Raw genomic sequence first — 25928 nt, 5'->3', positions numbered from 1 at the left:
CCTTAACAAGGCATGTCGTAAAGATTGTTTCCCCCTACCTCGAATAGACCAGCTCGTAGATGCTATTGCAGGTCATGGAATCATGTCGTTCATGGATGCTTATTCTGGATATAACCAGATTTCCATGCACGCACCAGACCAAGAACACACGAGCTTCGTAACCGACAAAGGGATGTACTGCTACAATGGCATGCCTTTGGGCTCAAAAACGCTGGAGCTACGTACCAAAGATTGGTGAACATGATGTTTTCTTAGTAGATAGGAAATAACATGGAATTTTATGTTGAAGACATGTTGGCCAAGTCCAAACATAATAATAACCATGTGAATGATCTCGCAAAATGCTTTACGATACTACGAAAGTATAACATGAAACTTAACCCACAAAAGTGCTCTTTCAGAGTGTGTTCGGGAATGTTTCTTGAGTTTATAGTAAATGCACGTGGAATATTAGTTAATCTGGACACGATTAAGGCATTGATAGATATGCCATCACCTCGAAAGCATAAGGATGTCCAGAGCTTAACTAGACAGATGGCGACACTAAGTTGGTTTGTCTCAAAATCTACAGACCGCTGTCTTACTTTTTTCAAACTTTTAAGAGGGGGCAAAAAGTTTGAGTGTTCAGAGGAGTGTGAGCTTGCATTCCAAAACCTAAAGAAGCACCTTACCGAACCACCAATCTTGTCAAAAGATATCATAGGAAAAGTATTGTATTTATACCTTGCTACAACCAAGCACGCCATCAGTGTCGTGCTCATCCTAGAGAGAAGAAGGTACAAAAATAAGTATACTATGCAGCAAAAGATTACTGGGGGCAGAATTGAGATACCCCTTAATGGAAAAGCTGGCTCTCAGCCTGATACATTCATCTTGAAGGTTCCAACCTTACTTCCAAGCACATCCCGTTCATGTGCTAACTGACCAGCCACTACGACAAGTTTTATCTAAACCAAAAGCTTCTAGAAGATTATTAAAGTTGGCTGTCGAACTCGGACAATTCGAGAACACGTATCACCCGAGAACGACCATCAAGGGACAAGCCTTGACATATTTCATTGTTGAGTGTACTGGTATTTTGAATGATGAAGTTGTAACCCCAACCCACGAGTTGTGGAAACTTTATGTCAATTGATCCTCCAACGAAAATGGTTCGGGGCCAGGCATTATACTAATTACCCCTGTAGGAAATCGATTCCACTCAGCCTTAAGGTTCAACTTTGAGGAATCGAATAACGAGGATGAATATGAAGCATTTCTAGCAGGACTTCGAATAGCAAGGAGCTCAAACCAAAGGTTATACACTGCTATTGTGACTTACAGCTAGTGGTCAACCAAGTTTTGGGGGAATATCAGGCTCGGGACATAAGAATGGATGCGTACCTAGAACAAACAAAGGTTGCACTCGGACAGTTCAAATTCTATGCTATAGAGCAGGTCCCCTAAGAACAAAATTCAAATGCAGACGCATACACTGAATATGGTCCCAGTAGAGTTTTTATCAAACCCGAGCATCAACGAGCCTAACGAAGAAGACATATGCATGATTGACTCTCAACCCACCTGGATGACCCCAATAGTCGATTACCTCAAAACCAGAATTCACCTAGCAGAACGGAACGAGGCTCGAACACTGATGTATCAGATCCCGAGGTACACTATTGTGGAAGGAAGGTTATATCGAAGATGGCATTCTATGCCATTACTCCGATGTGTAACTCCACCCAAGGCGAAGAAAATTTTGGAAGAAATTCATGAAGGATTTTGTGGAGATCACATTGAGGGGCATAGTCTATCAAAGAAGGTGATTAGACAAGGATAATTCTAGCCCACAGTTAAGGCATACGCGTTCAAATATGTCAAATGATGTGATAAATGCCAGCGATTTGCTTCAACACCGTGAGCTCCACCTACCACACTTACCATGTTGACCTCCCCATGGCCATTCGTAGTGTGGGGCATCGACCTTATAGGCTCGTTTACCAACTGGCAAAGGTGGAGTAAGGTACACTGTGGTCGCGACTGATTATTTCACGAAGTGGACCGAGGCTAAACCTCTGGCCACTATTACCTCGAAAAAAGTCTTAGATTTTGTGGTAAAAAATATCATTTTCCAATATGGGATGCCCATAAAGATAGTGTCGAACAATGCTACCAGTTCGACAGTGACCTATTTACCCATTTCTATGAAAAAATGGGATTATAAAAAGCTTCTCCTCCATCGCCCATCCCCAATCAAATGGCCAGGTCGAAATAGTCAACAAGACCCTTAAAAGTTCCATAAAGAAAAGGTTAGAAGAGGCTAAGGGAGGGTGGCCTTAGGAGTTACCTTAGGTTTTGTGGGCTTATCCAACCACAACTCGGACTTCAACAGGGCACACTCCTTTCACCCTTGCATATGGGTGCGAGTCCATGTTGCCTATTGAAGTCAAAATACCTACAATACAGAGCCATGCGTACAATCAGGCCTCGAACTTATCTCAGCTCGAAGAAAGTCTAGACCTCATTGAAGAAAGGTGAGATGAAGCTCAATTGAAAAATGCTACATGCCAGCAGCGAGCTGCCAGGTATTTCAATAAGAGGGTTCGAGACAGGAAATTTGGATTGGGACACATGGTCCTAGAACACGTGTTTCTGGCTACACAAGACTTGTCTGCTGGAGTACTCAGACCTAACTAGGAAGGACCTTACCAAACCGAGTCTATCATCTGACCTAGGGTATATAAATTGGCGAGACTAAACGGAGAGTTGGTGTCACGTGCTTGGAATGGTGAACATCTACGACCTTATTATCAATAATGTAGGAAGGGTGTTTTTGGAGTAACCAAGCTTGTTTATTTTTAAGATATTTGTTAATAAAAATGTTCAATTTTGTTAAAAAATTGTTTTCTTTTTTAAATGTTGTATTTTTTTGCAAACTCTCTTGATTCAATAACCTATGGTCACACTCATAGGATATTAAGGGGGTATCAGTGGTATACAATCATACCATAAGTTTGAAAAAATAAATAACATAAAATAAAAATGTCTGGATCATTAACCCGACATAATGTGTGGATCATTAACCCGACATGAAATTTTTAAGTCTACACGCCAAATAATAAAAATGATTGGATTATAAACCCGACATAGAAGTTATAAGTGTATAGCAAGCTAAGAGGGTCTGGACATAACCAGATTATAAAAATTACAAGTGTATGGATTAATAACCTAGCACGCGATCTAAATAAGTTTGGAACAAACCAGCTAAAACTAGTCAACAGAAAGTTGGAGTGTAAATAAACCTACTTCGAGTTAAGTCAAGTCCGAGGCTGGAGAATTTTGCAAAAATAAGTTTTGACCTCACAACCTTAAGGAATTACTCGAAGATGAGAAAAAGTAACTAGAAAAGCAAGATATAACTAAACTACTAAAATTACATGCCATATTAGTACTTTTGAGTGCATGGTAAAAGTAAGGTCCGACCTTGACAATAACGAGGTCGGACATGGATATATCGAGTAAACTATGCATGAATGCATGGAAACTCGAACTTAAAAGTGTGATATTGGCGGCAAAAAGCTAAAACGTGAAAGGATGTGGGTGTGTTGAAAAAGTACTCGAGTACTCTGATTGAACAATCCGTGGCTGATGCGTGTCCATACTCGAGTGTGGTAGGTGGCTCAATTTTCAAAAGTGGCAGTTCACAAGTTTCCTTCTCATGGGACTCAAACTGATACGTTTTAGGGGGCAAAATGTTACACCCAGATTTCGAGAATGGAAATTATGATCTAGAAACTCAGGCTTGTAAGGTGTAAGCTCAAAATAAGCATCCTCGTCATGTAATCAGCATTAATGAGAATGTCAAGGATAGTCTCACTAAGCAGTAAATGCGACAACATCGGAATTGGTGAGCTCAGAAACTATATGGTCTCGAAGGAGTTCCAAGGTTATAAGTCAGGCTCGAAGTCATAGTGACAGTGGTTCAACACTTGTATAAATTTCCTGATTCATTTCCTGCCATCAAACAAGACGGTTCGAGCTCGGGCATTGGAGCTCGAAGAAGATGATCTCGACAACGTTGCTTGTTGGGAGCTGAGGCGAACCGAGGTAGCAAGCTCGTGATGTGTGAACGGTCTCAATGGCATATGAGTCTAGTGTTCAAGCTTGTAAGCCGTGTGTGAACATTTTTATTGTTATAAAATCCCTATGTTTAAGGGATCAGATGTAATCTGTTATTAAATCTCAAATATCATGGGATTTATACGCATACATAATAAACATACACATTTATTTGCATTAATTCAATTGATTTACATTATAACCCCCCGAAATCTGTGGGGAGATATTCAGTCGACCACTCTATAAATAGAGTGGGACAATTCATTTGTAAGGTGCGAAAAAATTGGTATTGGGAAGACTCTACATAATTGCTTCCAGAAAGCTTTGAGAGAATTCCAAAAAGTGAATAACATAGACTTGTGGACTAGGCAGAGTTTAACTGCTGAACCACGTAAAAAATCGTGTCTATATTGTTTGTTTCCTTTGGTATTTTCATTAAATTTCTCTTCATTTCTTAGTTGACGAAAAATGGCATCAACACCCTTGACCCTCAGGTCGATCATTCACGACATCCATACATCTGACCGAGACTAGCCCTTAGTATCTTATTGATTAATTAATGATTGAAAAAACTATAAATATATTTTTAAACTAAATGTAATTTTAATTAATTCAATTGAAGAATTTTTTTACAATAAAAAATATTTTATTAAAATTAGTAGAAAATACAATTTCAAACCGTGATCGATTAAGTCCAAAAGCTTGAGTGAGAGTGTTTAGCTAACACTCCTCTTTTTGGCGCATTTTTTAAAACACTTTTACCGACAATTAATGTTTTTCAATGATGTGGATAAAAGAGTTGTCCGTATTGCTTAAAATTATCAAGTATACATATATAATTAATACACATAATAATATTAAATATATGGTGAAAAATCAAGAGTTATTGATAATTATATTTAAGTGATTAATGTGCTTTAGTTTGTATGTATAATTTCAATTTTAATAAAAAATATAATTATGTTTGTTTATTTATTTTTTATCTAGAATAGATTACATCTCGATATTGATTACAACGGAAATAGTGTACAAATTGGAGGAGGGATTTCCTTGAACTAGCATAACTCATTATCTACCCAAAAAGTATGCTTGGACAATCTATAGGCCACCATGTTAAACTTATGCACTCAGATAATTATACACTAAATTTTTTAAATCTGTACAAATTAATCTTATTTTAATTTGGCACGCTGAATTATAGTTCAGCCCTGACACAAGAGATATAGAGAATAAGAAAAAACTACATTGTTATCCCAAAAATTGGAGTGTCTGACGTGACATTGTACTTTAGATATATGACAATTATGCTTTGGACACATGGCGTTAGGCCAGGTAGGCTGGTTGGCGTGTAAACACAAAATGTATAATAGTTACTGCTCGGCAAGTATACCAGCAAGACCAGCTAGTCGGTATACCGAACAGACAAACCTTGTCGGTGAAAGGAGGTTACACTCTCCGTTAGCACATCACAAGAATCGCCCAACCACCCTCCAGAGGCCCCTAACATCCCTGAAAACACGGTCAAGCCTCCTAAAAAATAGGACTGTAACTACCTGGGAAAATATTGAGATATATCCACCATCAGTTATGCCATGTCCCACCCCTAGGCCAATGAAAGATTATAAATACAAACCCTCCACCACAGTGGAGGGGGTTCACGAACTTCCCTACCTACTAGTATTTAGAAAGATACGATACAACCTATTTTTATACCTTGCAGTGATTTCTACCTTATTGTATTGTCTTTTACACATAGAAATCCACTTGTAAGACCTTGTGATCTTGTGTAAACCCTCAAGATTAATACAAATCTAAGAAGACGTAGGTCATTACTAATTCTTTGGGCCGAACCTCTATAAATCTTGGTGTTCTTTATTATTTACTGCTAATTATTATTAGGATTTTGGCTCATTAATTGTTCTACTGAAAGCTCTCGAATTAATTATTTTGACTCGGTGTCAGTTGACCGAAAAATCAGTCAACATTTTGGTGCTTTCATTGAGCGCAAGAACAATCACATTTGGATTTCGTTAATACAAAGATGCACTACAAGAAAAAATGCTTTTAATAACACCGAAAATGTGTTATCAAAACATACCATAACACTTTTTGATGTGTTAAGACCGACTATGTTATCGTAGGTCAGGGTACTTTACATAACACTTTATCATCGTTATACAGATGTTTTATTATACTGTCAACGATAACACAATTTCTGTGTTATTTTAATAAATAGATAAGTGTTTCATTATGCTATTTATAGTCGATTATATAACACATTTCAGTACTTATAAATTTGTGTTATACTACACATTAGTATAACACTTTTTTTGTGTTATACTACACTTTTGTATAACAAATTTTTTGTGTTATGCTATACTTTAGTATAACACATTATTTGTGTTATACTACACTTTAGTATAACACATGTGTTATATTAGCTTAGAGAAACATAATCCTCTTTTACATACACAAAACTAGGAAAACAAATATGAAAGTTGAAGCCAAATAAGGTAACATAAATAGATTTTTATTAATTACTCAAATGTAATTACAATATTTAGTCTACTAGTATAGGCTTAAGAAATCATATTACAACTTAATTTATGCCCAATTCAGATTCCTTTATCACTAAATACAAAACAAGAAATGTATACAAAAATTAGTGAAATACATTCTTCCATTCTAAAGGCCTCAACTACAAATGTTGTCAAGAATTGCTCCAAAGAAATCATCTCAATATACCTGCACATTGTAAAAAAAATAGTCCTTTTATTATTAAGAACATAAGAATTAAGCTAGTTTCCACCTATAAGCATATAAAGTTTAAATTAAATTTGTAATAACTCCAAAACTTGACGAAACAGCAGGGTATAGCAAGATGTACTACCATGCAAAACAATGACTGAAGCAACAAAACATGCAACTTAAAACAAGGCTTGTGAAATGTATCAAGATAACAAATATATCATTCTCAATGATCAAAAAGTATGTGAGGAAGAATTGATTCCAGAACTCTGAATTCTGTCAATATATCCCCAAAAAAATTAAAGAATAAAAACAGAATCACACTTTGACGTCTTATACAACAAAATCATAAAGAAAAACAATAAAATAAAAATGTACCTGGAAACTTCTTTAGCATCTTTAATATAAGGTTTAGCCCAATTTCTGCAATAAAACTAAAAATAAAGTTAGAAAAAAGAACTCTTTCTAATAAAAAGAAAGAAGAATGTCACTTGGAAACAAGACAATTCTTTGATAACCATAACATTTAATGAATGAAACATACCCCTCTTTAGATTAAAATCCTTCAAGCTTTTCTTTATTATCAGCTGCATTAGATGAGTGGACAGTAGAAGCAAGGCAAACTGCAACCAAGAAGCAGCCACACCAGGGAAAAGGATCTCGGCTCTATTAATTCTATTGTCTAAAAAGTAATTCAAGGTTGTTCCTGTCACCATTAGAGATCGCAATAGAAGCAAAAAATTCAATATCTATAAGAGCAACACAGACAAACATCAACATTTAGAAATGGTCAGAGAGAGAGAGAGAATGAATGAAAGGACCTATAACAATTGTTTTGCTTGCAGTGATCACTTCTGTACAACAAAAGCCCAAGCATACTGAGTTGAGAGATTTCCAAGGCTAAGTACCACCCCTCCTGCCATTGCAAACATCACAGAAGGCCAATTATCCTGCACCAATCACCCTAACATGAATCAAAACCAATTACATACAATACAATACAACTCCATTATGGCAAACATATGAACTAGTTTATATAACTAACTAAACTGCCATATAATCAATTCACTTATCAGTGATTCATTGGGAATCATCACATACTTTAATTAACTTATGAAATATATGGAATGGATGCAACTTATAGTTTAGTCCCTTCATGTTGATTTCAACTTATGGTTTAGTCCCTTCACTTATCTTTTTTATTCTCTCTTTTCCTTCTGAATATGATTCAAACCACTTGTAAAAAAATGTGACTGAAATTAATTGTATATTTATATAAATAATTTTTAACCAAACATAATTCATTATATGTATAATTTCATTGAATTTCCTGTAACATAAGTATAGGAGCCAAAAAAGGGAAACACCATAGTTTTCATGCCCAAAACATAAGAAACACAAGTATTAGATTAAAAGTAAACAAGGAATTGAAGAATCAAAATAAATTCAAAGAGAAAAGCAGAGGCTAAAAAACTAAATGGGTCAGTTTCTGAGTTGAAAAAAATTCTGATACAGGGAGCTATGTCCCTTGACATGCGAAGACTATTCACATGATATGGCATTGGAATTTTCTCTTATGTGGTATCTTTTTTGAGTACCACTTAATTGTTTATATTTCTAATGATAATATATTCATATTATTTATACTAATAAGATTACTAATGAATGAAAACATGAACAGGTCCCAATATATATAGCAGATAGCATCTCCATGGAGGTCTTACAACACTAAATCAAGTACAACAGGTGATTAATTTCATCTTAATTCTGAATGGTAGATGAGATTATCATAGAAAGTTAAAATGCATGAAATTAGATAACAGATCAGAAGTCAAAACCATTAGAAGCTCTCAGCTAATTTGTTGTTTCAAAGCTTATTATCATAAATTGGCCTGATAATATTTTATTGAAAATAAATAATAACATATATATACATTGAACTGCAAGAAAGTGCTTACTGATCTTCAGAAGAGGATCTTCCTTTGACCAGGCTTTAGGCCATCAACCATTGAAGGAATGGACCTTTGTAGATCAGCCAAAGAAAACAATATAAGTTTCTTGTGAACAAAGTCGCTGTATTTAATGAGCTTTTCCTTTTGGTCCAGGTGAGTACCAGGCTGAAAATCAACAAAAAAGGATTAAGAATTTACTCACCATCTATTTCCAAAGAAAATTATATAAGTTCCTTTTCATACCTCAAATCTACGGAGCCAACACTTTCTCTCTTCTATCTTTTTCTTACTAAATGCAAGCTTAGTTGCCTCACCATCTTTCTCATCCACCCACATGAAATCTTTTCTGTGCATGTCCAGATTTTGAAAGTAATCATTTCCTTCCTTTGATGTGCTGGTTCCCAAACCCTGGAAAACATAATAAAGAAAGATGAGTTCATGAAAAACTAGAAAATTTTGATGCTTCATAGAATCCAATAATTCTAGCAGGTGTCTTACTTATAAGTTGAATAACACAAACTTTATAGTACTTTATGAACCATCGTGTTAGTTGCCTGTAAATACCAATGGAAGATAAGTTAGAAACCGGTATTCTCCATAATTGAACTCCAACACAAAAACTTAACGAACGAAGACACCAACCTTCACAATAGGAGTAATAAACTCCACAAAGAAGGATGGAATTCTCAAAAGTGATGGCCAGAAAGAATGAATGAAATTAATCAACAAACCCTTGATATGTGAACCATCGTGATCCTGTACGAACATAAAAAGATCAGCAAAAAAGTATTGCACTGTTTCTATTAAACAATCGAATGAAAAGGCATCAAACCTGATCAGTCATTATCATCAGATGACCGTATCTCAGAGACTTCACGCTTGTGTATTCCTTATCTTGCAGCAATCCAAGAATTCTGTTGATGTTCTTGAATTCCTCATTGTCCCTCACCTGGGTAGCACTAGCTTCCCTTACATTGAGTAGTTTACCCCTCAATGGGAAAATGCCATAATGGTCTCGACCAACGACAGAGTCCAGCCATCTATTTGTACGCAAATGAGTTAAAATGAAATCTAATGCAAGTTCAGATTATGAATGAACTAATTGTTGAAGCCGTTCAACTTACTGCTAGAGCTTTGGCCGAATCTCCTTCAGTCAAAATCAAGGTACATTTTTTCAGAGTTCCTTCCTCCGGCTTCATTAGCATCCTCCAGCTTATTGATATTGTGAACCCTTTCTGTCTTAACTCCATCTGTTTTCTTAAGATCCTTGTTCTGCTTGAAGTTGGCCCAGGAAAGAAGACTATCCACAATGCCAGACTTTGCCACTACAAGTTTAAAAGGTAAAACATAAACAAAGATACTGAAAGTAATGATAAGAGTGCATCTACATAAACAAGCAAAGAGCTTCCCGAACCTTTCTTTAAGAACTCTGGTGGGAGTTCACGTTTAGACCCAAAACTGCTTGGACGAATGGTAAGAGTTTCTTTAGTTTGAGAATCAAAAGCAGGATTGTCAATAAGAGCATTGACAAAAACCCATATATAATTATTCACATTGTGGGATTTCAAGTTGGCATTCTTATTCTTCTTATTTACAAGATTCATGACATGATTAGTGATCTGACTTGTGACGTGATCTACATGAGTTCCACCCTTGATTGTGGCAATTGAATTTACAAAGCTAACCTGGTTTAACAAGAGAAAACAATCAGAATAAAACACCCTTAAAAGTGCAGAACAGCATCAAAGTACTCTCATTTAACATAAAAATTCAAATACCTGTTGAAATTTCCCATCACTAAGGCTCACACAAACCTCCCACCTGTCATTCACTTTCTCTGTGATCCTGCAGAGAAATGATCAAAAGAGTATGTTAGCAAAAAAGATAACAAATGAAGAAAAAGAAAACCTTTCCAGGCACTTAGAGTGAGATCTTTTAGCTTCTTACATCCATTCCCAATGGCACGTAAACCCCTGAGTTTTAAAATCAGGATGAAATGAAAGAATAAGTACTGAACTTACTAGAAAATAGAATAAAGATATGAAAAAAAGCCAAGTATCACATCTCTTCTATCTTATAAACTAAGGTACCCAATAAGATTTAGAGGCAATCAATAGAAAAATTGAAAAATGAACCTAAGAGCAAATGAAATAGACAAAAAAATAAGTACACAAGATTTAATTTGTTCCAACGAGTTCTATGGTTACAGATTCTTCATACCTGTAATCAGATAGCACATTGCTCGACAATAAATGACCAAAAACACATATCAAATAAAGATGTAAAAATTGAGGCAACAAAGATTAAAAAATGGCATTAACTTATCTGTGAATCTTTGGAAACTATATAGAGCTAATAACTCCAATGACGCACAAGAAGTGCCTACAGCTTTCAAAGCCTCATCAGTAACATTAATGCATTGTAGTTCAATACTTTCAAAAATGGGCATCCTTGGGCTACAGCAAGCACCCCTTTGTTGTGCATGAACTCAGAATCTAAAGAAAGGGTCTCAAGAGACTTGCAATGTACGCCCACTGCTCCCAGTGAGACATACCAAGAGCTTTCAATGAATTCCCACAACCAAGAGCTAATTCAACAAAACCCGCATCTGTTAAGGCCTCATAAAATCGCAAATTTAAATCCCCAAGCTGCTTACAAGACTGTCCAACAGCAGCTAGACCATGATCTCCAACATAGCAACCCTTAAAGAAAACCATACCAAAATGATATGTCACAAAAACTTGGGAAAAATGAGGTAAACGATGAATATATTTTAATTTATTTTAACAGAAACAGATAAGACCCACATAAAACACTTCAAATTTCAAGTATAGTAGACCAAAAATTCACCAGTAAATCTAAAGCTGTTAAAAATGAGCACTTCTTCGCGAGTGCAATTAAGCCATAACTTGAGACGTTAGAGCACCAGATTAAGCTCAGCTTCTCAAGTTTCGGAAAGCCTTCGCCAAGGGCAATCAACCTAGCATCAGATAAACTACATGACTCAAATCAAACATCTTCAGGCCCATTTTTCTCAGTAGCATATAGTTGAAGAGACGAAACCACATTATTGTTATTCCCGTGCCTTCTTCCATGTCCCCATAATAAAATAATAAACAATAAACTGGGTCATATCGATAAACAAGAACAAGCTTAGCCCGATTGGTACCACATCCGCCCTAATTCAATCCAATCATACGACCCAGAATTAGAGAAAAAAAAATTATACGAGGAAGAAACAAGTGAATCACAATCTAGAATCGGGCATAAACTAAAGGTCAATTAGTTTGGGGTAAATAAAATATCTTACGAGCTCAACGGGGAGCGTAATATTCAAGCGCTCATCAATGTGAACATTACGAACATTGAAGAATCGACGGGAAAGGAGCTTGACGAAGAGGTCAGGACTGCCGGTAGCGCCGACCCGGAGCGTGGTGTGGCTGAGGCGCTATAGGGCTAGCCACCGCTTGCAGACGAGGGAACAGGCGTCACGGCTGGGTTAGAAAACTATTTAGAGCTTTGGAAATAAAAAAATAGAGGTAAATAAAAAAAGTAAAAAGTAGAAGATAGTTTGGCTCCAAAATGTTGGTACCACAAATTTTTGTACCGCCAATTTTTTTTCCCACCTGTTATTTTATTATTTGATGTATTATAATACTTTTTCAATACTATTATATTCATGTGTTATGGAAAGGGGTATTTGGTGTAGTGATGGTGGTTTCAACAAGAAGATTACGTCAAGAACCTCTGGAGCGCGAAGCTGAATCGTCGCACAAAGTTCCCTCAATGATAAATCTGAACGGGGGGCTTGCTGATTTGCCACCCACAACCCCGCCTGGCACCGAGGGGTAGGCTGCCTTACCCACTATAGTTGGGCATGGGGCTACTACCTTCACAAGAGTTACTAATGCAGGAGCTTCAGGTGGAGGTGCTACAAGAGGTACTGACCAACCAGAACCAAGAGCTAGAGGTCTTGGACGATACGACCAAGAGCTGAAGGACTTGACCCCAAAATTGAGTAGATAAGAGAGGTCATGGGATGAATGCAAGATCAGCTTGCCACCATGAACCAATGGTGGGCTACCACCGAGGAGGCCATTAATGAGGCTTTCAAAAAAATAAAGAAGAGATTTCCAAAAATGGATGGATCAACATGCCTGTGAGGCACAAGCCTGTCAGGAAGACATGGAACGCCGAACTAGGGAGGCTATTGATTCCATCCACAATTACATGCAACAGCAACAGACTCAGGGTATGGGACTGCAGCTGGAACTACTGGTCACAACCAACAACGTCCTCCTATATTTGGTTTCGGTGAGGGAGTCATGAATGGACCAAAGGTTCGACCTCAGAAGGGGAATCAGGGTCCGACTAGTAGTCACCGATTTGATAGTGGCGCCCAAGCCAATAACAACATGCATCCCTTACCAGCTGATGAATAGGTTCATGCAAGTCCCTAGATGGGACAGGACCAAGCAATAAACTTTTGGCCAAGATCTCAGGGCAGTGGTCGTGATAGAATTCTTGGTGTTGTAGGACGGGATGGCAACCCCAGAGCACCAGTGCCGAATAGGAGTGGTCAACCTCGAAACAACCAACAACGACCTGGTCAGGTAAGACAGCACCAATAGTAACGACCAAGAACAAGAAGGGAGGAGCCAAAGGTTAGTAGTGCGTACATACCCCACTATGCGATGGATATGATCATGACGAGGCAGCGAGTCAAGTCCGCCAACAAGATAATCAGGATCAGAGGGGTAACCAGCCCGAATGACCATTTGTTCCACAAGGGCAGGATGTCCCGATCAACCAGCCACCCCAGAATGAAGGGTCCAGGGAGTACCACTAGTACCAAGCTGAGAAGATAGAAAAAATGCTGGGGGAAGGCCATGACCAAACCTTGTATTCAACCGAATGGGCCTTAGGGGAGGTGAAGATTTATGAGATGCTCTCAATCGCAGCAAGGAAAACTGGGACTCAAATAACATAGCTCTTCCTGAGCCTGTTCGGGACCTGAGAATGGATGAGGTTCGCAATGCAGCGCAGCCCCAGGCAGCTACAGACCCAATCATCCAGGCCAAGTTGGATCTGCTAAGGCGATTGGTAAGAAACCTGAGAGCTCATAAGTTGACGGACATTGAAATGGAGAGGCAGAGTGGTTCCGCTTTTTTAGAACATAGTAACCAGCTGCCCATAGCTATCAAATTCAAGATGCCAACATGGAAGATGTACACTGGACAGGAAGACCCAGTGCCCCATGTTCACAACCTTGAACTACAAACTGATCCCCAGGGGATTCAGGATGATGCTAGGTGCAGGATCTTCCATGCAACTCTGTTTAAAATCGCCCAGCAGTGGTTCTTCAAGCTGCAGCTAGGGTCAATTACAACATGTGATGGATTTGTAAGCATATTCTATTCCCAATTTTCTTCGGAAATGTCGCTTATGGCAGAGCCAAATGACCTGCTCGACATAAAACAAACAGATAATGAACCTTTAAAGGACTACATTCAACGTTTTATTGAGGAGGCCATTAGGGTGAAATCCTTGAGTGATGATGGTAAATTGATAGCCATTAACTCAGGAATCAAAGTAAAAAACCCATTTTGGAGCAGCTTGAAGAGGAAGTCTGTGTGTACCACCCTGGAATTCCTTGATCGGGTAGAAGAATTTATTAAGCTTGAGGAAGCTGAATGGAAGGTAGATAATCCAACTCAAGCTGCTACTGGGCAGGGAAAAACAGATGCTGGGAGTACCACTAACACAGCAAGAGAAAATAAAAATGGGGCCAAAAACAACAAACGTCGTAACGGGGCTGGAAGCAGTAATATTCAGAATGATAGCAAGAAGCCTAAAACTACCGAGCAGCCCAAACCAGAAGAATATGTTCCTAAGTTTACTACTTACTCCATCATGTTGGAGCCCCGTGTAGATGATTTCAATGCTACCCAAACGGTCATACGGTATAGAAGACTTCCACTAATGAGGAAGGATTTTAACAGACGGGATACGACTAAATTCTTTCAGTTTCACAATGACTATGGTCTTGAAACCAATGAATGTAACCACCTGAAGGAAGAGAAATATTTCCTCATTAGGTAGAACAATGCTCATGTGAAGAGCTATGTAAGGCCTTCTACCAACCAACATCCTCAGGAACAGTCCCTGCAACAGTATCAAGGTAATCAACCTCTTTTACCACCACCAGTCGTTGGCCGGCTAGATATGATCTGTGGAGGACCACATTTGGTTGGTAATACTGGCAAGGCACGAGAAAAATATTCTTGTTCCCTTAAATACGAGCAGGATGATGATAAACTGGTTGTCCAAGTGCATACTCTCAAACAGCCTCGCTATGAGTGTGAGCCCATCATATTTAGCGAGGAAGACACTGGGCATGTGCGTCATCAACATAATGACCTTTGGTTGTGGAAGTCTAGATTGCCAACATGATTTTGGCCAGAACGATTATTTACCATGGGTCATCCACCAACATCCTATTCAGGAACACCCTGAAGCGAATAAATTTTAGCATCAAAGATCTAGAGCCATGCGAGCATCTTCTATACTGGTTCATATGAGGAAACATGGCCCCAGTTAGAAGCATAAGGCTACCTCTAATGATGGGGGCGACACCTAAGAGCAACACTGTCATGGCCTTGTTCATTATAATTGACATCCCCTCTCTGTATAATGCCATGATAGGCCGACCAGCCCTGTATGACCTCCGAGTAGTAACTTCAATCTTCCATCTGCTCTTCAAGTTTCCAACTCAGGCAGGTGTCAGATGTCTCAAGGGGAATCAATTGGTAGCTAGGGAATGTTATAAATCTTCAGTAAAAAAAGTAGGAAAGGCAGTCTCCACCACACAGCTTGCAGGTCCCAATAACTCGAAATAGGATGTGGTCCAAAACAGGTGGGAGGACAATATACCCCCATTTAGGGGATATTGATATGGGAGTGGGCCCAGTCGAAGAATTAGAAGAAGTCCCACTTGATCTAGAGTACCCGACCAGAGTTGCCAAGGTGGGGAAAGGGCTGTCCGGGGACATAACATGGAGGTCTACATTAATGATATGTTAGTGAAGTCCATAAGGGCTGGGGGGCACATTGGCAACTTGGAAGAATTTTTTAACATTATGAGGCAGTATAGAATGAAATTAACCCCTTTAAAATGCTTGTTTGTTGTAAGTTCAGGTAAAATTTTGGTGTTAATAGTGAACTCCAAGGGAATAGAAGCAAACCCCAAGAAAATAAAAGCACTAATGGACATGCACTCACCCTCCATGATCAAAGATGTGCAAAGCCTGACAGGGCATATAGTAGCACTAAGCCGGTTTGTATCCAAATCTACTTATAAGTATGTTTTGTTTTTCAACATCCTCGGGGGGAGCAAGAATTTGAATGGATTGAGGAGTGCGAACTAGCTTTCCAAGCTCTAAAACAACAATGGAACAACCCCCGAACTTTTCAAAACCCCTGGAAGGTGAAGAATTGTGCATATACCTGGCAGTAATGGAACATGATGTCAGTGCAGCCTTGGTCAGAGAAGAAAACAGAGCCCAACACCTAGTCTACTATGTTAGTAAAAGGCTGATCGGGGTAGAAAATTTGACTTATTGCCTGCTCCTGTCCTGTAGAAAACTTCGCCCATGCCTCTAGACTCATCTCATTAAGGTCCTTATAGACCAGCCATTACGCCAAGTCCTGCAGAAGTCGGACACCTCTGGTCGGCTACTCAAATGGGCAATATAGTTGGGACAATATGAGGTAACCTACCAGCCTTGGACAATAATTAATGGTCAGGCTCTAGCAAACTTTGTAGCTGAGTGTATAGTGTACCAGAGCTGGACGAGTAGATGGTCGAGCAACCATCAGAATTTGGAACACTGCCGAGTACAGGTGTTTAGCAGAACATCGAACAACCAGAGTCTAGTATTATCCATTCCCATAATGAAGCACAAGTCTGGAAGCTACATGTTGATGGAACATCTACCGAACAGCTGTCTGAGGCCAATCTTACATTAATAACACCTGAAGGGAAGTGCATCCATTGCGCACTCCGCTTTGGTTTTAATGCATCTAACAATGAAAAAGTGTATGAAGCACTAATCGCGGGCTTGAAGTTGGCGAGAGATGTGAGGGCTAAAATCTTGGATATATACAGGGATTCATAGCAGTTTGTCAATTAGGTCCATAGTGAATATATTTCCCGAGTAAAAAATGATGGCCTACCATAGCAATATCATGGACTTGCTTGCTCAGTTCAAAAAATACACTATCCAGTAGATACCAAAGGAACAGGATGCAAAATCGGATGCATTGGCCAGCAGTGCAGTAGTGGAAAAAGCCAACTTGTTCCCCATTGAGTACCTGGACGCACCTAGTATCAACCTACCAGAGCCGGTCCATTTGATAGACAACACTCCATCCTGGATGACCCCAATTACAACTTATCTAGAGTACGGAACCCTTCCTAGCAAACGTAATGAGTCTAGAATACTGATGAGGAAAGCTGCTTGGTACTTAATCCTGGACGGGGTTATGTACAGAAGGGGATTTTCCATGGCATTGTTGAGATGTGTCAACCAAATAGAATCAGGAAAAATGTTGGAAGAGGTTCATGAGGGTTTATGGGAGAATCACGCTGGGGGGAATAGTCTATCTAAAAAGATTCTAAGGCAAGGTTACTTCTGACCAACTATGAATGAAGATGCCTTTGCATATGTTTGAAGATGTGACAAGTGTCAGAGGTTTTCCAAGACACCCCGAGATGCCCCAAATGAGCTTACTCAAATGCAAAGTCCATGGCCCTTCACCATTTAGGGAATTGACCTTACTGGTCGGTTACCAAAGGGAAATGAGGATGTATAGTATCCAGTAGTGGCAATTGATTACTTCACCAAGTGGATGGAAGCCGAGCCACTGGAAACCATCATTTCCAAAATAGTATTGGACTTTGCAATGAAAAATATAATCTGTAGATTTTGTCTACCCCAAATAATAGTGTCCAACAATGGCACCTAGTTTGATAGCCAATTGCTCACTCATTTATGTGCCAAGGATGGCACCACATCCTCCAGCAAATTGGCAGGTAGAAGAAGTTAAAAAAATTCTCAAAGACACTCTAAAGAAGCGTTTAGAAGAGGATAAACGAAACTGGCCTAAGAGATTGCCTTAAGTACTCTGGTGATACGGGACTACCGAGCGAACAGCCACTAGTGATACCCAATTTGCACTCACATATCGATATGAAGCAGTGTTTCCTGTTAAGGTGACTCCCCCATCTCACCGACATGTGACATACGACCAAGATCATAACCACCAGCTGCTAGCCAAATCATTAGACTAGATTGAAGAAAGAAGTGAAAGGTCCAACATACACCTGGCTGCCGACCATAAAAAGGTTGCTCGGTACTTCAATTCAAGAGTTAAGCAACGAAAGTTTGACGTGGGGGATCTAGTCATGCGAAGAATATTCCCAGAAACTCGAGATGCCTCGGCAGGAGTACTAGGTGTTGGGAATAGTGCCCTTAAAGCAATTGTAGTTGACAATTGTTTTAAATGAAATAAATAATTGAATTGAATTGAATTACTATGTCTGATATTATATGATAATATTAAGTGAATATCATAAAATTCCAAAGTTTATCTATGTGGTCTTAATCTCATATTGGTATGGGAGGATTGAGATTAAGATAATAAATTTAAATAGTTCACAGTAAAATAAAGTTATGGAATCTTTAGATTAATTATTGCTAGTACAGTCCACTAGTATTATGAATACATGTGACCTATATCCAAGTTACTAGAGTAGTAGGACACTTTAGTGGAGGTGCTTTGTGTCATGGGCCGGCTATTAGGGTACTCCAACTAGACGGAACGTGCGACACTTGCAGACTCTTCAAGCTAGCAAGTCAGCCTACAACACACACCTATAGGCAAACAAACTCAGTGGTTAGCAACATACACATCTCGGACATGCAACGGGCAATAACGAAGTATGAGCAAGCACAAAGCAAGTCATTCCTAGGAACGTCCACACAACACAAAGCACACAACAAGGCAAGTGGCATGCAATGGCCCAACGAAGATAACAAACAAGTAACACATAGGAAACAAGGAAGCACACAGGGGCAAGTATGGATAAATATTGTTTTATTAATATATAGCCTTGATAGGGCAAGGGAGTACACAGCTTTGGCCCCTATTTGCTGATGGCCATGGTGCTTCCCTAAGTCACCAGGTAACCTCCCCCTAAGGAGCCTTCTAGGGAAATAAGGTCTTTCCAGGAACATATATGATTTTTGTCTGGGAAACATATGCATAATTACAAAACTGCCACTACCGTATCCCATGAGGTTGCTTGGTGCAAGACTTCACTGATGATCAAGCACAAAGGCATGCTCACTTACAAAATGGCCCTATGTGGGTGTGCTAAAGGGGAAACACGCCACACTCTCCCCCACTCAATCCATTGGCGTCCTCGACGAAGTAGCTTGTAGATCTTCAATCTTCTGCATGATCTTCTTCAAGTCTTCCGCCCTCTCCCAGCTGATCTCATCATCTGTGAGCCCCTTCCATTTTACCAGATACTCTTTATGTTTTTTACAGTCAGTGGTGACCGTCCTTTCCGCCAGGATTTCTTCAGGTTGACGCTTGCTCCTTCGCTGAATGATGACTCCTCCTCTGGTTGACTGGTTGTGCTCTGGATTTGCTGGATCTTCATGATACGGCTTCAAGTTGCTGACGTGAAGGACGGGGTGTATCTTCATCCATGCTGGTAGGTCAACTTTGTAGGAAGTTAGACCAACTTTTGAGATGATTGAGACCGGACCCTCGTACTTGTGAACGAGTCTGATGTCTTTGTCGCCTCGGAATCTCAACTATTCGAGCCTCATCTTGATTAACACTAAGTCACCTGCTTTGAACTCCAGTGGTCTGCGCTTCTGATCTGCCCACTTCTTCATTCTTCTTGATGCTTTTTCTAAATAAGCTCAGGCAATCTCTATCTTTTTCTTCCAATGTTTTGTGATGGGAAAGGCTCATGGGTTCCGACCGCAATATTCATCCACTGTGTAGGGCAACAGTGGTTGCTGTCCATTAACAACTTCAAAAGGGCTCTTATTCGATGAAGAACTCTTTTGAGAGTTGAAGAAAAATTGAGCTACATCGAGTAGTTGCGGCCAATTCTTATGATTGGCATTGAAAAAGTGGCGCAAGTACTCCTCCAACATCCCATTGAATCTTTCTGTCTGCCCATCTGTCTGTGGATGGTAGCTCGAGGATATGTTCAGTTGTGACCGCAAGAGACTGAATAGTTCAGACCAAAAGGTCCCAATGAATCTTCCATCTCGGTCACTAACAAAGTTCTGTGGCACTCCCCAATATTTGACAATATGCTTGAAAAATTGTTGGGCTGTCTCTTCTGCCGAACAGTACTTCGACACTGGGATGAATGTTGCGTACTTCAAGAATCTGTCCATGACCACAAAGATCGCACTAAAATCCCCTATCTTCAGTAGACTAGTGATACATTCAAGCGACACACTCTCCCATGGTCGGCTTGGGACTCGGAAGGGCTCCAACAACCCAAGTGTCTTGTTCCTATCGAGCTTATCTTTCTGGCAGACGAGACAGGTCTTGGTGTACTCCACTACATCATCTCGCATTTTTGGCCAGTAGTATCCCTGCTTCAAGAGTGTGTGGGTTCTCTGCCACCCTGGATGACCTGCCCACAAGGTGTCATGACACTCGCTTAGTAATGTCCTTCGTAAATCTCTAGCTTTCGAAACATACAAGCGACCCCCTTTAGCCCATAGAAGTCTTGCCTTCTTTTACGAGCTTCACGATGGTCCTGACAACCGGGTCTTTCTCCAGGTTTTCTTTGATGCGCTCCTTAAGTGGAGTGTTCACCACGCTAGCCGATAAACTAGACAAGATCTTTAGAGTCACCAATTCTGCTTTGTGACTCAAGGCGTCAGCTGCCTGGTTCAAGCGTCCTGCCCTGTGCTCAAAACGGAAGTCAAATTCTACCATGAACTCCTGCCATCGACCCTGCTTAGGGGTCAGTTTTGGCTGAGTAAGGAAATGACTAACCGATGCATTATCCATCTTCACCACGAACTTTGACCCCAACAAGTAATGCCTTCACACTCGTAAGCAATGGGTAACTATGAGGAGTTCCTTCTCCTGGGTAGTACACCGCCTCTCAGCTTCAGACAGCTTGCAGCTCTCATATGTCACCGGGTGGTCTTCTTGTACTAGTACCCCTCCCAGGGCATAATATGAGGCATCTGTCTGTACTTCGAAGGGCTTGCTAACATTTGGCAAGGCAAGAACAGGATCACTCATCATGGCTTCCTTCAAACTCATGAATGCTTCAGCATACTTGTCAGTCCACGCCCAAGTCACACCCTTTTTCAGAAGCTCAGTCAAGGGTGTTGCCCTTCTTGAGTAGCCATCCACAAATCGTCTATAGTAGTTGGCTAGGCCCAAGAAGGAGCGGAGTTCTTTCACATTTGTGGGAGCTTTCCATTCTTGGATTTCCCTCACCTTCTCCAGATCCATACGAATTCGGCCACGTTCCACCTTCTCCAGATCCATACGAATCCAGAGATTAAAACATTAAGAAAAATAAAAGGAAAATTAAAAGTTTATTTTATTTAAAAATAATTAAGGAATTTATTAGTATTTTCTAGATATAATACAGGCTAAAATCTTCCATATATTTATCGACTTGTTGAAAGAACGGGTTAATAGCGATGCATTTAAAGAACAAGATTTTTAGCGGATTGTTGGAAAAGACTATTGTGATACTCGAGCCGAGGTATCGAGAACATATGATAGGTCTCCCCGCGACTTAGGGTTTAATCTCAAATAATTTTGTAACGACCCAATTTACTAATAGGGTTTAATGGCCTTGATTAGTGTGCCGGGAGGGCATAACTGGATTATATGTGAATTACATGATTAAAAGCATATTATATGATTACTTGGATATTTGTAATGCATGACTATGTGTATTAGTATGAATGTAGGCCCTGATTAGATTTGAATGGCATATTCGTAATTTTTGCCCGTTGAGGGCATAAATGTAAATAACTGTGATAAATTGTTGAGACCACATTATTATGTGGATATATTTGTAGGTTATGACTCGAGGCGATCCTAGTGAGCGGTTTAGTGAAAAAGTCACGGCGGGGATTTATACCCGGCTCGAGGCGAGCCTGGGGGTATTTCGGGGAATTTAGGAAATATATTGGAGTCTATCTTGATATTGTGGAATATAATTGGTGATTAGTTAGGTGTAGGGAATTAAGCGGTAAATATTAGAGACATTCGAGGAATTAGCGGGAATTGGGTGTAATGACTAAAATGCCCTTAGGAGGTTTAAAAGCTTAGCTTTAAATGGGAGTGCAGTTTGGTGTTTTGGTGTTAAAAATCAGAGATAAGAGTCGTGTTGCTTTATGCCTTAGTGGGATGTGTAGAAAGTAGTAGAAGTCTGAAGAAAAGAAAGGAGAGATGGAAAAAGTAATAGAAGTCTCTCTCTCACGGTTTGGGGTTCTTTCTTTAATTCTTAGGGACCTTTGGAACAAAAACTCAGAGGAGCTCTTGGTTAAGGTTATGCACTTGAGACCTTGATCAACTTTGAGAACTCAGCACGGAGTAGGCATCCAACTGAGGTAAGTTTCTAGGTTCTGCTCTTGTGTTTTCTGTTTTGGCTGAGATGATTTTCTAACTTGAGTTTTGGATGGAAACAAGGGGGATAAGCTTGAGGAAGGGAAGGGCTTGAGGCTGAAAGGACACTAGGGATAATCTAGGTTGAGAATCTCCATTAAAGGTATGAAATTATAGCTCTAAAGTCATGAGGTTTTAGTTGTTTTCTGTTGATTTTTTGAGCTCTAAGCTCAACCATGGTGATTTTTGAATTTTGGGGTGCATGTGTTGAATTTCATATGGTTAAGTCATTTGTGGTGAGTTGGAGATGTTGGTAGGCTTGCTTTGATGTTTGGTTGAAGTTTGGAAGAGTTTTGGAAAGGTTTGGCTCAGGGAAAATCTAAGGAAGAAAAGAACAGGGTTGACTGTGCTGTGACTAGCATTGTAGCGCTAGCCTTTGGGCGCTACAGCGCTAGGCCTTGTGGTCTGGGTGCCTGTTGGCTCTGTTTGTAGTGCTATAGCGCCCTCTTTATGGCACTGTAGTGTTACCCTGTTTCCAGAAGAGGGTTTTTGGGATATTTCTTAGGGTTTTTGCCCGAGGGCTCGGGGTTTGATTCCACCACCCCATTTGGTGGAATTAGGGCTTCCTGAGGGCTCGGGATTGGTCCCGAGGTTAGGTTTTGGGACATTGAGGAGGATGCCTATGGACTACTGAGAATTGAACAAGTTAACTATCAAGAATAAGTATCCCCTACCAAGGATTGATGACTTGTTCGATCAGCTACAAGGTAAGACGGGGTTCTCAAAGATTGATCTTCGATCTGGTTATCACTAGCTGAGGATCAAGGATGAGGACATACCGTAGACGGCCTTCCGAACGAGGTATGGGCACTATGAGTTTCTGGTCATGTTGTTTGGCTTGACCAATGCCCCAACAACCTTTATGGATCTAATGAATAGGGTGTTCAAGGACTTTCTAGATCAGTTCGTTATTGTCTTCATCGATGACATCTTAGTGTACTCGAGTTCAGAGGCAGAGCACGAGTTTCATCTTCGACAGGTTTTACAGAGGTTGAGGGAGCACCAGTTGTACGCCAAGTTTAAGAAATGTGAATTTTGGCTACCAGAAGTGACATTCCTTGGACATATTGTTGGTGCAGATGGGATTAAGGTGGATCCATCCAAGATGGAGGCACTTAGGGATTGGCCGAGGCCAAGGAATGCCTCGGAGGTGCGGAGTTTTCTTGGTCTAGCGAGTTACTACAGACGGTTTTTGGAAGGCTTCTCGATGATAGCGGTACCGATGACAAAATTGAAGCGACGACTTATTACTGCACTTGTGTTGAGTCTTCCTACGGGGGAAGGGAAGTTTGTTGTCTGCTACGATGCGTCGAGGTTGGGTTTAGACTGTGTGTTGATGCAGAATGAGATGGTCATAGCTTATGCATCACGACAACTGAAGGAGTATGAGCATCAGTATCCTACCCATGACTTGGAGTTAACAGCGGTGGTATTCGCACTTAAAGTTTGGCGGCATTACCTATACAGGGAGAAATGCGAGATATACACCGATCATAAGAGCTTGAAGTACTTCTTCACACAACAGGTCCTGAATATGAGATAGAGACGTTGGCTAGATTTGGTGAAAGACTATGACTGTGATATTCTTTACCATCCAGAGAAAGCCAATGTAGTGGCGGATGCATTGAGCCGGAGAGGCCTAGGTCAGTTATATAGTTCCACCCATATCTTGAGAGAGCTGATGAGAAGGTCCGAGCGGGGATAGAATTGGTGGTGGGCCGGTTGACCAATATCACTCTGCAGTCGTCCCTGCTAGAGCGGATTAAAGAAGGCCAATTGGTAGACGCTCAATTACAGGAGGTTAGAGAGAATGTCTTAGAGCACTCCCAATGGACGCTCTACTCCATCCTTTAAAATACCTCCAAAAACTACACCTTTTTTCTATTTTACCTCTAAGTTTTACATTATACCATACATCAGCTTCTTTATATATTTCTCTACATCATCTAAATATTATATCTTTAAACTTATTTTATGAATTAAAGTAAAATAAAATAATTAAAAAAAGAAATAATAAATATACATACTAAATGGGAGAGAGAAAGATTATAAAGAAAAATAATAATATTAAAATATTATATAAAGGATATGTAAATGTTATGTAAATGTAGATATGGATTAATTGGAGTTTGTGCATATCTATTATAAATATATTTATAAAGGAGCTGATGGAAGGTGTTTTTGTGAGTTTTAGCTAAATATTATAGAGAAAGTGTATTACAAAATACATCACCAAAAGAAATTTTTTTTTTATAATTTACCTCAAAATTTTACATTATACCATATATCAACTTCTCTATTTTTTCTCTACATCATTTAAATATTATATTTTTAAAAAATATTTTATTCATTTATAAAATAAAATAATTAAATATAATAGTATCACACTCATATATATACAAAAGTTTATAAAAAACTAATAAAATATTTATAGCTTGATGAATAGTATTTCACTACATATAAAGAAATACTATTAATTTAGGTAAAAATATATAACTTTACATCACCCATTTTTTTCTCTATATTATAAAGAATTAGACATTTTACCTCATCCATTGGAAGTGCTCTTAGCGGGAGTAGCTAAGGACTATTCTATTTCTGAGGTTGGTTTGCTTCGGTATCAGGGAGGGATTTGTGTTCTAGATGATGAGTCACATACGACATCGTACCCACTTCGTCCGGGTACCACAAAGATGTACCAGGATCTACGGATGAAATATTGGTGGCCCGGGATGAAGTAGGATGTGGTGGAGTACGTAGCTAGATGTTTAACCTGTCAGTATGTGAAGGCTGAGCATCAACAACCGGCAGGGTTGCTTCAGCCTTTAGATATTCCCATGTGGAAATGGGAGGATATTACGATGGATTTCGTGCGAGGTTTACCCATAATAGTAGGGCTTCATGACTCGGTGTGGGTGATAGTGGACAGATACACCATGTCAGCCCATTTTCTTCCAGTGAGGTCGACATATACCGTGGATCAGTATGCAGAGTTGTATGTGAGGGAGATCGTGCATCTCCATGGGGTTCCAAAATCTATAGTGTCTGACCGGGATCCTATCTTTACCTCCAATTTTTGGGGTAGTTTGCAGAAGGCTATGGGGACTCAGTTGAAGTACAGCACGGCCTTTCATCCTCAGACTGATGGACAGTCTGATGGGACGATTCAGGTATTGAAGGATATGCTTCGAGCATGTGTAATTGACTTCGAGGGATCTTAGAGTAAGTATCTTCCGTTAATTGAATTTTCATATAACAATAGTTACCAATCAACGATTGGAGTGGCTCCCTACGAGATGTTATATGGGGGGAAGTGTAAATCACCCATTCATTGGGATGAGATGGGTGAGAGGAAGTATTTGGGGCCGGATATGGTTCAGAAGACAA

The 25928-nt window shown here is 39.6% G+C and overlaps 2 protein-coding genes across 2 annotated transcripts; one reads left to right on the top strand and one right to left on the bottom strand.

Moving 5' to 3' along the window:
- Positions 1-11296: 11296 nt before the first annotated feature.
- Positions 11297-13579, bottom strand: LOC133827900 (F-box/LRR-repeat protein 4-like). Its single transcript, XM_062258839.1, has 3 exons — positions 13485-13579; positions 11652-11781; positions 11297-11503 (listed from the first exon to the last, which is right to left on the bottom strand). The coding sequence occupies exons 1-3, from the start codon at positions 13577-13579 to the stop codon at positions 11297-11299; spliced, it is 432 nt and encodes a 143-aa protein (XP_062114823.1).
- Positions 13580-13820: 241 nt separating this feature from the next.
- LOC133827884 (uncharacterized) lies at positions 13821-14903 on the top strand. The gene has a single exon (XM_062258838.1). It carries the CDS (start codon positions 13821-13823, stop codon positions 14901-14903), a length of 1083 nt encoding a protein of 360 aa, XP_062114822.1.
- The last annotated feature ends 11025 nt before the right edge of the window (positions 14904-25928 follow it).

This window comes from Humulus lupulus, chromosome 1, assembly GCF_963169125.1.
Source record: "Humulus lupulus chromosome 1, drHumLupu1.1, whole genome shotgun sequence".
Taxonomy (NCBI): Eukaryota; Viridiplantae; Streptophyta; class Magnoliopsida; order Rosales; family Cannabaceae; genus Humulus; species Humulus lupulus.
Note: the sequence above shows the minus strand (reverse complement) of the source record. Positions and strands in the feature narration are given on the sequence as shown.